At 39.1% G+C, this 13,844-nt stretch overlaps 1 protein-coding gene across 5 annotated transcripts in view; it reads left to right on the top strand.

Annotated features, from left to right (window-relative positions):
• Window positions 1-13,844, top strand: part of DNAJB6 (DnaJ heat shock protein family (Hsp40) member B6) — a 59,412-nt gene that overhangs the window by 21,816 nt on the left and 23,752 nt on the right. For 4 of the 5 annotated variants that reach the window (XM_037383150.1, XM_037383151.1, XM_037383149.1 and 1 more), the window contains exons 6-8: window positions 1,251-1,382; window positions 2,285-2,426; window positions 4,544-4,614. In XM_037383150.1, the coding sequence (XP_037239047.1) occupies window positions 1,251-1,382; window positions 2,285-2,426; window positions 4,544-4,614 (345 nt within the window). Of the gene's footprint in view, window positions 1-1,250; window positions 1,383-2,284; window positions 2,427-4,543; window positions 4,615-11,885; window positions 12,037-13,844 lie in introns of all 5 variants that reach the window. The other variant, XM_037383152.1, reaches the window with a different exon arrangement.

Consider the following 13,844-nt stretch of genomic DNA (forward strand, 5'->3'; position numbering starts at 1 on the left):
GATGAAGAGAGTGGTTGAAGTTCTTAAACTTTTCTGATTTTAATGTATTATGTTTATTGAGTATCTGTTACATGGTTGCAGTTTTATATGTTGCTCTTTGTTTTAAGAGCACTAGTAAAAAGCAGCTTTCACATAATTCTAGTAATTATTTTTTGGGAAAATGTGATAAAGTGAGTAAGGCTTGCTTTTATAGGTGTCTGGTCCCCGCTTGTGTGGTTTTGTTGTGTGGTGTGTTTTTGTTGGTGTTTTTTTTTTTTTTGAAAGAGTATTGTCATCTTGATGGGGATGGAACAATAGCTGTTCTGAATGACATAACAGTTGTACTTGAATTTGAAATAGCATTCTATCCATGACCCCCTTTCTCTTTCTCTCCCCTCTTCCTCCTGCTTGGTAGGGACCGAATGTTTCTTTAGGACACTGTTTGTAAACCTCCATACTTTGGTGCCTAAATGTGCATCAGAATACATGTTTGAAGTACCTAATGTGGCAAGTGCTAAAATAAACACTTTGAACACTTTGAGGTTATGAGTCATCAGTCCCTGGCTGCTGTTTTTATATTTCAATAATGGACACAATCTGGAAGTTACTTTTCAGAGACCTCATCATGGTGATCCACAATAAATCTTAAATAAGCTAGGAAGTTCAGGTACCTGTATACAGTATTTTAAGACTTGTTAAATTCAAATTCTGAGAGTTTAAATTGTCTGTCTGTGGTGGTCTACACCTTGGAAAAACTTAGTCTGACAACAGGGAGTTCTGTAGAACAGCTGAAGGGTTTGCCTTGTGGTGACTTGATGTAGGGAGATCATGATTATGCATCTGAAGAGTGTTAAATCTGTCAAATGTGAAGTGACTGGACATAGTTAGCCTCAAATAAGTACTGATTTCACTTTTTATCATACCTACGGTGTATTATGCTATATGAGCATGTGGTGGAAATTATACTATTTCTATAGCTCCTGCCATTTCTGTTATACTAAAAAATACAAGAGCGTTTACATTAGGTATACTGGTTTTTAATACTAAACAGCTAAAATAAGGAAATAGAATACTACTTGTAATTACTTTTTTTTGATCCAAAAGTGAGAATTTAGTCCAGAAGGAGCATAGGAATTGCCTTTGAACAGTTCAGTAGCATCAAATATTTCAAAGGAAGAATCTTATCTGTAACAGGAAATTTCTTTTTTCAGTGAAGAATCCGTGATGATTAACTACAGAATTGCTCAGTAATGTTGTCTTCTGTTTTGTAGAAGACCCTTTTGAGGACTTCTTTGGGGGCAGACGGGGTCCAAGGGGAAGCAGAAGCAGAGGCGGTGGATCATTTTTCTCTGCCTTTGGTGGATTCCCTGCTTTTGGAAGTGGCTTTTCTTCATTTGACACAGGTAAATTTTCACAACATTTAACAAGGAATGCAGTTTTGGTTCACAAGGGATCTCAATATAAAAGCTGATACATACCTTTTTTAAAAAAAGTTGCCTTTTTCATGTAGGAAATTTTGACACTGATTTTTAAAATTTGGCGGCTCTTACCAAGTCTGAATGTAAATAATGCTATAATTACAATATTTCCTCTGCTTTAAAGTTCATGAAAAGTAAACAGACCTCTAAGAGATAGAACTTCGTGTTCTTAATTTTGGTGCTACAGTTTTTTTATAGCTTTAGAATTGGCTTTGTTGCATTTGCTTTTAGGTGTTGGGGTGTAATGGATTTTAAAGTCCTGAAAATACACTGGGAAAATGTGTGCCTAGAACCCAGGGTACTACATAGCATTGGTTCTGGGGCAGTCAGTTTTGAATGCTGATGGCTGTATCTATAAGGTTGCTGAGAGTTGCTGGTAGTCACCATCCTTTCAAGTGTTAAGAGTCGGGGTATTAGGCGATACAAAACTTGGGTTTTTTTTTTTTTCTGCTAACTCTGTGCATTGGAATCGTGCATTAAAGCAAAAAATTGGATTAATTAAACTTACTAGCTTTACCTTGAGTGGAAAGAATGGTACAATGGTTGACTTCAGCTGACAGGCTTGAATGTCTTTTCTTCAGGGGTGGAGTTGACAAATGGTTTCTGGACAGTGCCGTGCATTTGGAATTTGAACTATGGGTCCCTATGGGAGAAATTGATGGGGTTGGAGCCATGTTTTTGTTCTCACACTGGTGTTTTATGCCATTTAGTCACTGATGTTGCGTTGATGCAACCAGCTAAGGGCATCCTGGAGCTAGGATGTAGTCTGAATGGGTGATAAATTTGGATCCCACAGTCATGCAAAAATACATGTTATTTCCCAACAGGTTTTACTTCATTTGGTTCGCTGGGACACGGAGGGCTTACTTCATTCTCCTCTACGTCATTTGGTGGCAGTGGGATGGGTAACTTCAAATCAGTTTCAACCTCAACTAAAATAGTTAATGGCAGAAAAATTACTACAAAGAGGTAAGTGATACAAATATATTTGTATGTCTTGACATATGCCATGCATAGCTATAAATACAGGCATATAAATATATATACACACCCGTAAATACAGTGGCACGTGTATGTATATATATTTTTACTTTTGTTATGGTTATCACATTACTTGGATTTCTCTGAATGCTTAAAAAAAATTGTAAAGTTTTATTGGACTCTGACTTCTTGGCATTGCTGAGTTACTTAAAGCTGTAGCATGTGAAATGGCGAAGATGGTGTTTTTGTCTAAACTCTTGATATTTGGGGAGGGTTCAGATGTGTAAGCCATGGTTTTAGAACTGCGCTGATGAAAAATGTAGGTTGCAGCTGCTTTGCTGACAGTGGAGCTCTTCCAGACCTTCAGAACCTTATAGCCCTTGACTACTGTCTGCCAAGTCAGCTTGAGCTTCTGGAAGGGAAAAGTGCTCTTGGTTTCTGTTGATTGTGAAGCTTTTAATTGGGGACTGGGAGACTTTTCATTTTGCAGACTTTATGAAACACTTTTCCCTAACATCTGCTCTAGTTTGCTTTCCTAGACAGTGTTTGAGTGAAGCTCTTGTGTAAAAAGGAATTTTCTTTTATCTGTTAAGTGACACAAACAAATGCAACCTGCTTTGGGGAAAACTCTTCCTGTTTGTTACAAAGTGAATTTTCAAGTACTATACATAGTGTACCTTCTCACTATTTCATGCTTTTGATGGTGAAATCACTGCATTTGGGAAACTCAGATTAGTTAGCTATGGAGGTAACCTATGTGGAATGTTATGATCAGTAACTTAAGAGTACTGAACAAGTAGTTAAACAATTTCAGTACTTAATAAAAGCTTATGGGAAAACAAGGGAGAACCGTTTTTTTTTTTTGTTTTGTTTGGTAACTTGTGTCCCATACCAAAGTGCAAGGTTCTTCTGTGTCCTGTTGTACTGGAGAGATCTTGTCATCTTGACCACTTAATTGCAGCCTTTGTCATCACACACTACTTTGGTCATATTTTTCTGTGAGTGTATTCTAGAAAAATCGGAAATCTGCCCACTTTTGAGGGGATTGTATCTGGGGAGAGAGACCAAAGAAAGTAGAAAGTGTTTATGCAAAAGAAGATAAGGCACCATGTTTGTTTTAATATTAAAAATATAGGTTAAATCAGGTGTGCTGTTGTCATCTCTCTTGTTACCATATTTAGAAAGAGGGGAGAGAAGCAAGAAATGCTGTTAGCCACATCTAGGAAGATGCACTATCTTCGAGAAGTGTGTTCCTTTGTAGAATGTCTGCCCATATGGTAGCTGAGTCTAAGGAAGATTCATATTTCAGCATACCTGAAGAAAATCTTCTCTGAGTAATATTTTGATTTGGGCAAGAAGTCTTTAATACGGGTGTGTTCTCTTCACTAAGTCTGATCTCCAGAAAAATTTGTATTCATCCTTGTGGTTTCCTCATTTGAACCATGAGGGGAGAAACCCCAGACAGTTAAAAATTTAGGCATAAATTAAATGTTTTAAAAATAACTTAAACATTCCTTATATTCCATTCTTAAAACAAACAAAAGCCCAAACCCACAGAGCTCTTTAATACAAGGATACTTAAATTTTGCAACATATGTGCTGGTCATAAACTTGCTATATGGTAGGTCTCTAAATTAATTGCTCTGATCAAATTAAAAGTGGATTACAAACTGTCTTGCATGCCATACATCGTGCAAAATTGTGATTTGATCTAGAATATTATGCATTTAACAAATGGGTAGGTACTAAATGCAGTGTCAATTTGTACAGTTCATCTGTCAAAAGACATTTAGTTCTAGATTACAGGGTGTAGTGTCAGTACAACTGTGACAATGTATGAGGTGACAGCTGTAACTGTGAACTCTGCAAATGGGAGGATTCAAACCTCCAGAAAGCAATTTTCCTGCTATAAATAAGCAATATCAGTGGGGGAATGCAGATGGTTACTAGTTAGAGCTTCTGTGCTGTTAAATACAAAAGTTTGCCAACTACAGTTGCATTAAGCAGGCAGTGCTCAGCTATAGTTCATTATATGAAAACCTAGGTCTGGTGTGCATTCTCAGCTGCTTACAGAGCTTTGAAATGGCTGTGTTTTTTATCTACAGAATTGTTGAGAACGGACAAGAGAGAGTAGAAGTTGAAGAAGATGGCCAGTTAAGGTCGCTAACAATAAATGGTAAGGAGCAGCTGCTGCGCTTGGATAACAAGTAATTCAACGCACGCATTTAACAGAAATTTTAAGCTATAACAGCCACCATTTGAGGATTGACAGGAACATTTTTTGAAGATTTCAGATGAACTCAACTTTCTGTATATCCATACTTAAGTAGTATAAATAGCTCACCGAAACTCGTATTTGTCATAGACTTTTGAGTTAATTGTTGGGACCACCTCAATTGGACCATTTTTTGTCCTTAAAATTGTTGTAAATTTCTGTATGCACTTTTATTTTTATTATATATGATCAAGGTGACCATGATCCTTCAGTAGTGCTAGGGCAAGATGTACACTAACACTAGCATGAATCTTGCTTTTTCCAATTTGAAATGTGAGCCAATTAGTAGTTTGAAGTCTGCTGTGAAGTTAACATTTCCAGGATAACCTTTTTAATAATTTCAACTTTTTTTTTTTTTTTAATGTTTAGTAGTGAACAATGTTAATACATTTCTGGTAATGCATTTCTGGTTTAAATAAATTAAGGATGTTTTCTAGTTGTGCATGAATGCAGACAACTTAGTAAGTTTTGACAAATGTTTAAATGTGTAATGTAAGCAAAGGTAAACAAAAGTGAAGCCAGTGAGCAGAGTCTTTTGTCATTTGCTAAAAAAAAAAAAGAAAAAAAAAAGATAAAAAATATTCAAAATGAATAAATGCTGATGTTTGTGGTGCATTCTTTCATGAATGGCATTTGTAACCTTGTGTCTGTGTGTGATTTGGGCAACTTGGGAAAACTGTGCACTGCTTTTTGTTTTTTTTTCCTCCTTCCCCTCCCCCTCCCCCCCCCCCCCCCCCCCCCCTTTTTCTTCAATCTCAAGGTTGAGGGCCTTTTTTCTTTGCACGTGTTTTCTTCAGTGTGACTGAAACATGATATTTATTTTTTTTTTAAACCTGTATTTGAAGCACCTGTTTTTAAGAAGCATTCAGAGGCTGTCTTAACTCCATCTTTAGCCCTAGTACATATTTTTTTTTCTGGTCTAGGCCTAAAGTAACTAAACCAGAAAAAACCCTAAAAAATAGAAGAAGTTTTCTAAAGTTTTAAGTTCTGAGATGGCTTCAAAGAATAATCTGTAGTGAACATAGATGCACAGGAAAACGTTTAATAATTAAAAAGGCTTTTTAAAAGATAGGATTTTTTTTGCTTATTTTGAGAAACATAATTGCTTCGAAAAAGATTTGTACATAATTAGTAGCGATAAAGTATCTCGCTCTTATATTTAGTGATCAACCAAAAACGGAAAGATTGACAAATGCCTTTTGTTAAATTGAGTGAAGCAAAGTGTTAGTTTGTAGCTAAGACCAGATTTTCAAAGTTTAGTGAAAGATGACTTGATTTCTGTGTGTCATAGAGAAAGCATGCAAATAACTATTGGCATATGTTAACACCTGCCAGTCTCTGGGTAATTTCATGCGTAAATCATGGATGTGCGGTTTTTATCTGTGCACCAGCTTTGAACATCTGGCCTTCATGGAAATCTTTAGGGTGGCTTAGTGGGTTGTGGTTTTTGTTTTTTTTTTTAAAAAAGGCATGGTGTTTTAAAATGATCACTTAATGCCTTCTTGCTGAACACCAACTGCTTTATACTAACAAATGCATTGATTGTTAAATACATCGAAAAGATTTGCTCTTGTTTTTCATGCAGGATAACGGATTCAACTTAACCCAAACCAACAATCTAACAAACTGCTACAACAGAGTTCGTATTTGCAGCAGACTTAGTGTATCTTACATTCGTCCCTCTACCATTAATGCTAATTTCATAGAACCAAACAAAATAACAGGTAGAAGAATAAATAAATACGTAATTTGGTTTTGGGACTATAGAAGTTATGTACCTTTTCCAGTTCTTTGCAGAGTTCTTGTTATTTCAGTGTTGTGGTTTTGGTGTAGAAGCACAAACTCAATTTAGAATTAAACAGTGTTTTCTTGTTAATGCTGTTTTTTCCTTCCCCATGTATGTTCCTTCTTGATCCAGATAACTAAACAGACAATTTATTTCAAAATCTGGCTCTGTTGTGATGTCTTGATTATTAAAAATGTTAATTTATATTTATAGGACACGGTGTGCTCCTTTAAGTTTATGTAAACTGTAAAAAGTGATTCAAAATTGGTTAACCAAGTCAAATAAAATCAGGACAATCTGGACTTGAGTTTGAATTCCTTCCTGTGGATACCCATAGGTTTTACATTGAGCTGCCAGACTTCACCTTCTATTTTAATCCCAGGTAATCTTTTAACATTTAAATTGCCTAGCTCAAGTTAGGAACATAATTATGATAGCATAACTGCTAGTGGTAGATCTGTACCCACATGCTTGCCTTAGCTATTCTTACCTAGAAAAGTGCGGTCCTTCTCATAGTGTTACGTACAAACAGTTCACTCTGGGGTTCTGTTAACAAAATCTTGTAACGCTGTCAATTTGCTGAAGATCCAGTGTTTTGGATAGTCTTGCCTTTTTCCTTCAGATCCCTGAAGCTGCTTCTTGTCAGAACTGGACAAAATGCAGCATTAAATGGCAGCGCTGCACCTTCTTGGTGTAGAAACTGGTGAAACAGAGAAGAAGAAATGAGCCAGCAGAAGGCAAAACCCATCAGTAAAAGTTTCTCTAGTAGTAAGCAGATACCCATACACCAGTGTTTGAATAGGCTGCTGGTTGTACTGGGTGGATACACGGTCTTGGTCCAGGTATATAATTGCACTGGAAGTTCCAGGTCCAGATGTAAAAAAACAAACCAAAACAAAACCACCAAAACGGTCATCGCCTTACACTTGACCAAAACCTGGTAGTCTCCACCTGTTTCAATATGTAGAACACAGTTTTGTTTTGGTTTTTTTTTTTCTTAAATAACACTGCATCCAGCATTCTTTTCTAATGCAACTTCTTGCATCCAGCTTCATTTTTAATACACAAATCCTTATTCTGTGTTTACTGTGGATCCAATTTAAATTCTTCACATTATATATTATATATTCAGAATTTCCTCTTATTTGGGCTGTTGAAAGGAATTTCTTCTCTGTTGAAAACCCACTTAGTATGTTGCTCTGAGAAATTTTATGTTGTTCCTTACTAATACGTAATTTGCATGGATGAGCCAAACCTACTCACTAGAAGTAATGTATCATCAAGGGCAGCAAATTTCCCCAAACTTCAGTTTTGGCCAAAATAGCATAAAATACTCAAAACCAGAAAAGGTTCTAAATTCTAGGAAATGCTAGGCATCATATGTGCAGTGGGCTGAGGTAGCTTTCAATACCAGGTGCTGTTTGATTAAAAGTACCATTTCTTCATACAGGAGGGATTAATGCTGAATCTTTAGGGACACCATCCCATTTAAATTAAGCTCTCCCAGTGGTCTGGAAAAAACTAAGATGGAGTTTTTGAACCTGCTAAGTCACTTACTCTTTCATGCTCTGCTTCAGAGTTCGTTGTAGAAGGCAGTAACTTTGTAATGCTTTTTCTGGGAGCAGCCTTTGGGTCTCTGGCGCATGGCCGTGATTTCAATGCAGTACACTGTAACACATTGCATGGCATCTGCCCCTTCCGCTTGGCTTTACTGGAGAACTTTGGGATTTTGCCTTAGAATGCTTCACATCTTAACATGGCTGCAGCTACTGGAGTTCTCAGTTCTCACAATACCTTCTCTGAGAATCACAGACACTGTTTTGTGGTGGAAGTGACAAAGCTGTCAGAAAAAGTGAATTTCATTCAGGGGTGTACATTGCAATGGGAAGATGCATACTGTTTCAACTTGTGATTAATTGATGGACTGAGTCTTAGATTGCTGAAAACAAGATTGTAAAAGACTTGGAGCCCCCATTGTCCCTTAAGCCCAAGTTTAGGTGTCTGTGTCAGTGTTTGTGTTCAGCTGTCCTGTTTGCTTGCCTCCTTCAGTATATTGGTGTTAAGTGTAAGTGGAGGTTTGTCTTCTGTATTTAGCTGTGCTTCTGCGTTTCAGACCATCTCTGGGATGGTCTACTGATAAAGGAAGTTAGATTTTACTTTTTATTTTTGGAAACTTGAGTTCTGTTCCTGAATCGTGTTTCTGCTTTGTTTGAGAAGTGAGCTTGTTTCGTACTTTGTCTTAGTTTAAGCTGTGATGGCAACAGAATAGCACTTGCTTCTAAAGATGATGGCTTTGCAAAGTGAGTGCTACAGCTGGGTGATGCTTAAGGTCAGGGACCTTTTGAAAGGTGCTCAGTGTTAGTGCAGTGCTTTAATTTAGTAGTGGAATACTTGTTAACCTTTCTGTGGAAACATTTCTTGGTACTTCTGGAAGACCTGTGTCTTTGGTCGTGATTTTTGGATGTCTTAGTATTCAGGTTTATTTTTTGGCATGGTGTTCTCATACAAGGTAGCTGCAATACAGACACCACTAGTCTACCAGCCAGCAGTTATCTGAACTTCGAAACTTTACTATTTTTAAGGTAAGAAGGGGAAGCTTGTTCGCACTGCCTGCTTCCTCTGGTCTTGTTTACTTTGGGACTGAATTGTGACACAGACTTGCTTTAGGTAGTACCCAGCATAGTTTGGGTTTTCTGGTTGTTACTGCTAGTCTTCAAGTGGTTGTCTTAAGTAAAAAGTTTTTTATATTCCACCAGAAATGCTGAAATGGTCCTTACGTTGCCATAGTTGGAATCAAGCATATTTTCTTTGTCGGTGTTACAAACTGTACCTGTTGAATTTATAATTTTGGTGGGTTTACTGCTTGATCTGCTTTGGTTTCGGAAAAGCATACCTCGACTGGAGTTGGTGGTGAGGTGCACTACTGAAAAGGTAGAGCACAAGATAGTTGCTTTATACTCTTGCTGCATAGGCCATACATTCACAAAACAGTAAGTTTCACTTCTGAGATGCTGCTGTTAGGTTAAAAAAAAATAAATTAAAATGCTGTGACTGTCTAAGCTGTAACCCTGACCCTATGCAAGCTGACTGCTGATTCAAACTCATTGAAACTTCTCTGAAAAACTATGTTCTGGCAGACTTAGCGCTGGGTTAGGTGTTATCTTACTTAAAACAGCTGGTAGAAAGTTAATTGAAAACCCACGTGAATACTATATGCCCTGTCATGCTTACCACGTCTAAAATAGATGCAGTAGTTTGGATGTGATAGTACCCAGATCTGAAAGCTATGAAGTCCTGGTGTGAGGTAGATTGCGCTGGTGGCCCGAGTGCTAATTATCTTCCAAATAAAGGAGGTTGAAGACTTCCGCCTGAGAAGATGTCAGCTTTGAATTGTAATGGTGGGGATTAAAGTAAATTTAATTCAGAAGTGAAAAGTTTTATTAAAAGATGCTATTAAGTAGAATTGTTTCTTTAGATCTTTAGCTTTTTAAATAATGCTAGCTTTTGCAGCATAGTGAGTTCATTTTAAAGTCACTAAAACTAATCATTTTTGAGCTTGACAATCAAGAAAATAGGCGTTTAGAGGTTTATGGCAGTAACTTAAAAGTTTGGTTTGCCCTGGGACTTATCCTTTACACTGAGTCACAACTGAGAGCTCTTTCAGCTGTTCTTTTCAATGCAGCCAACTTCAAATGAGCTTCATAAAGAGAGAAAAAAAGCCCTGTAGCCGCTGGTTTACCAGCGGTCAAAATAAAGCTGAATCCTTTCATACACCTGAACGTTAGTTAATTCTGAGAGAGACAGAGTGTTATGTTAACAACTAGTTTGTAAAGACTATAGTAAGGATGCTAGTCTTGTAGTTGATGTAACAAATGCCAAAGTACATTTGGAAAGCTTCAATTCCTCCTTTGATTGACTGATAAAAATCAGATATGAAATCTTCTGGATTGTTTCTCATTTGTAAATTTATTTGCATGAGTTACTAGTATGGGAGAGGCAACCAGCCTGGGTGAGTGGTCATAGAATTCACATTGTGGAACACCTATTCCTGATGGCTGGGAGAGAGAATTATTTTGGCAGTGTCTGTAACGGAGTTGCTTGAAGCAGTTACTAAGAGAGCTAAAGATGCAAAGCAGCAGCTCTGGATTAGGATTCTTCTCTCTTGTTTGCAGTCACAGGCTTGATTGAATTTTGGCCCAGGAGGGGAGTTTACCTGGGAAAACAAATCATGAGCCTGCAGAGGGTTTGACACATCTGGTGGGGAAGCTGGGCAGCTCCAGCAGTCTTGGGTTTCTTCTCAGGAATACACGCCGTGTCTGTGTTAATCTTTGTAACCAATACATAGATTAAGATGAACTTGCTTATTTATCACACGTTTGCGTAACTGTCACCATAGGCACCCCTGGCAAACATTTTTCCTAGGCATGTAGTTGGAGGCTGCCTTTTACAGAAACTAAACGTGAATTTGTCATCCTGCAGTGGTATTTGTCTAGCTCAGCAGCGGAGTACTGTGTCTTGCTTTTGTGAAAGGCTGTATTCTGTAGTGTCAGTCTCCCTCGTTCCTTTCCCAAACGCAGCTAGACTGTGCGTGTTTTAGAACTGCTTTGGACTTGTCTGTGAAAGTATTTCTGGAGGAAAATGGAGAAGACTCAGACAGCCAAGGTTCAGCCTTTCCTCCAGTCTCTCTTAGCCAGAGTCAGAGGACAAAGTCTTTTGTGGTCAGAGGACTCTGGCCAGGTTTTCCGTAACAACACTGCCTCTCATCAGAAGGCACCCCGGTACTTCTAATTTACTCGGACATGCTCTGTTAAGTAGTCAGTCACTCAGACACCTCCCAGAATTAGTCTGCTAATCTTGATGTATACATTTCTTACTACTGGCTGCTTATGGGAAATATGGTCAGGTCCTTATCACCAAGTGTACTGCACTTCAGTAATGAAAGGGCATTATTCAGCTCTTCAGTACAAACTGGGAGCGGGACGTTCAGGAGAAATTCCCTTAAAGCTGCTCTGGGTGTGTCTGGCACTGCCTGCAAGCATGAGTAGCATTCACAGACCTCCTGCCCTCAGTCTTTGAGCTCCTGACTGAGTGCGAAGAGGTGGAGGATTTTTCTCTTGGGAAGATTCACCTTCTGAGGACAACCACCAAAAGTTTATTTTTTGTTAAATACCTCTAGCGCTGTTTCCATCTTTTCTGGGGCTGGGTGTTGTAGCCCCAAGAAGAAAGGCAACTCTTAACATCCTTGACAGGCACAGTGCTGCTTCTCAGTGTAATTTGCAGGGCATGAAACCAGTAAGGGAGAAGCAGGAAACCAACACAGCCTGTTCTGTGCTGTTGACATAAATCTCAAGGACTTTTTTCCTTGTTTGGCCTTGGCCTTTCTCAGGAAATTGTGCTCACCAGTTACTGCATGAGTGCAAAAGCAGTGGGTGTTTGCCTGTGTCGCCTCTTCACCCAGCGCAAACAAGGAAGGTGCTTCTGCAGCCTGAGGGTGGTGTGCCAAACTCCAGTTTGATTGCAAACAAATGTGTACACTGGTAAGATAAAACTGCGCATATTAAAGGTCGCCTTGTTTGGAAGAAGGGTATAAACATTTGTATAAGGCTAGACATTTCCAATTGAGAAGATAAACATACATGTTCAGCACATGGGTGATTCACTGTTGGAAGAACCTGCCAAGAGAAGTCGTTTCTCCAGCCTTCAAATGTCTTAAAAGACGAGCTTTCTGAAAAATACGGTTTGGTGAGAAGCGAGTGTTTGAGCTTTACAAAGAAGTAGCGGAAACTTGGGAGCCTGGGGCGCAGATCGGGATGCAGCATAGGGTGCCGTGTGCCTTCAGGCTTTTCTCATAGTTTGTATCTTGGCTTCTCCCCTCCCTCTCCTAACGTGTTAACGTTAACGCGCATGACACGTTCTCTTGCTGTGGTTGTGAGACTGGGGGGTGCTTTCACGATGAAGGAGTTTGGGGGATGGTTGAGGCTGCGTGCAGGGGCCGTCTTGCCTGTCGGGAGGTTCTGGGGAAGCTGGGGAGCTGGGAAGAGAGGAGGCAACGCATGCATCTAGGGCACAGATACTGTTGCCTGATGACTATCGCCCTGAAGTGTCCAGTTTGGGATGTGTAGGTGCCGAGAGGGGACTCCATGTGGCAGAAGACATTCTGGATCTGTTAAGGTAAGTAGTTGCTTTAGGGTAGTGGACAAACCGGGTGTTTAGTGATGATGAGGAGCCAGGCTGAGGGCCATGATGACTGTCTCCAGGGAATTTGATTTGAAATGTGCATTATGGTGAGCCCTTGTACATCTCTTGTCTTCTCACCAACAACAGATTGCAGAGCTCGAGAGCGCCTAATTTCAGCTCCTGAGATGAAGATTAGGAGGTCTCTTGTTAAAATGTAATGTTGTGACAATGATTCATTTGGCAGAGGGAACTATTGATTTTCTTAAACATTTTAACAATGGGAAGTTTTTGGTTTTAGTGCATGTTAAATCTTATGTGGATAGCAATATGCATGTTTTGAATTTTGAGTGACTATGATGAAGAAAGCTGGCTTTTTGTTATTTGGGTCGTCTGTGGTAGTGTGCTGAGCGCCTAAGACTGCAATATGTCAGAAAAGTACTTCTACAGGGAACAGGCAGAGAAGCATCTCCTACGGGGCTTACGTGCATGAAAAATACACTCCGTGGACACTTACTTGGGTTTGGTATATACCCAGAGCTGCATTTGTTAATCAGTTTTTTTTGAAGAGAAGCTTGAGGAAAGGCAAATTCCTGGAATCATAATTCAGTAGCATTTGGGCCATATAACCATCAAACATAGTTTGGAACAAAACCAAAATGTAAACTCTTCTATGGCAAAGTTCTGATACCTCTGCGGTCCTTCCTCATTTTCTGAGGAAGGTATCCTGCTTGGAGATTGCTGGAACTCCAGAAGAACTAAGTCTTAGTTCTCCTGTGGTCAAAGTTAACCATATTATGAGATCTAAATATTCAGCCCTTAAAATAGCTGTTGTGGAGAAGTCTCCTTTCTGTACAAACGGTAAAAACTGAGAGCAGAGTCGGGGAGGACACCTCCACCAGTATAGACACAGCCAGCTGCAGGGACAAGGAAACTTGTTAATGGAAGAGCAGAGAAGTGTGTGTGCTGTACTGCTCTGCCCTTCTCTGCCTTCAAAGAAGTCTCGGGCATCAATCTTTCTGTGGTTGGCAGAGTGTGACAGCCAGTGTACACCTTGTGTGTGGTGACTGCTCGTTAGCAGTAAACCACTTCTGAACTACTTGCTTTTAAATGTATCAGAGCTGTAACTTGTCAAAGCAAAAGAATTGCATCCCTTTTATCCGTATTTTCC

Source organism: Falco rusticolus, chromosome 4 (genome assembly GCF_015220075.1).
Source record: "Falco rusticolus isolate bFalRus1 chromosome 4, bFalRus1.pri, whole genome shotgun sequence".
Classification (NCBI taxonomy): domain Eukaryota; kingdom Metazoa; phylum Chordata; class Aves; order Falconiformes; family Falconidae; genus Falco; species Falco rusticolus.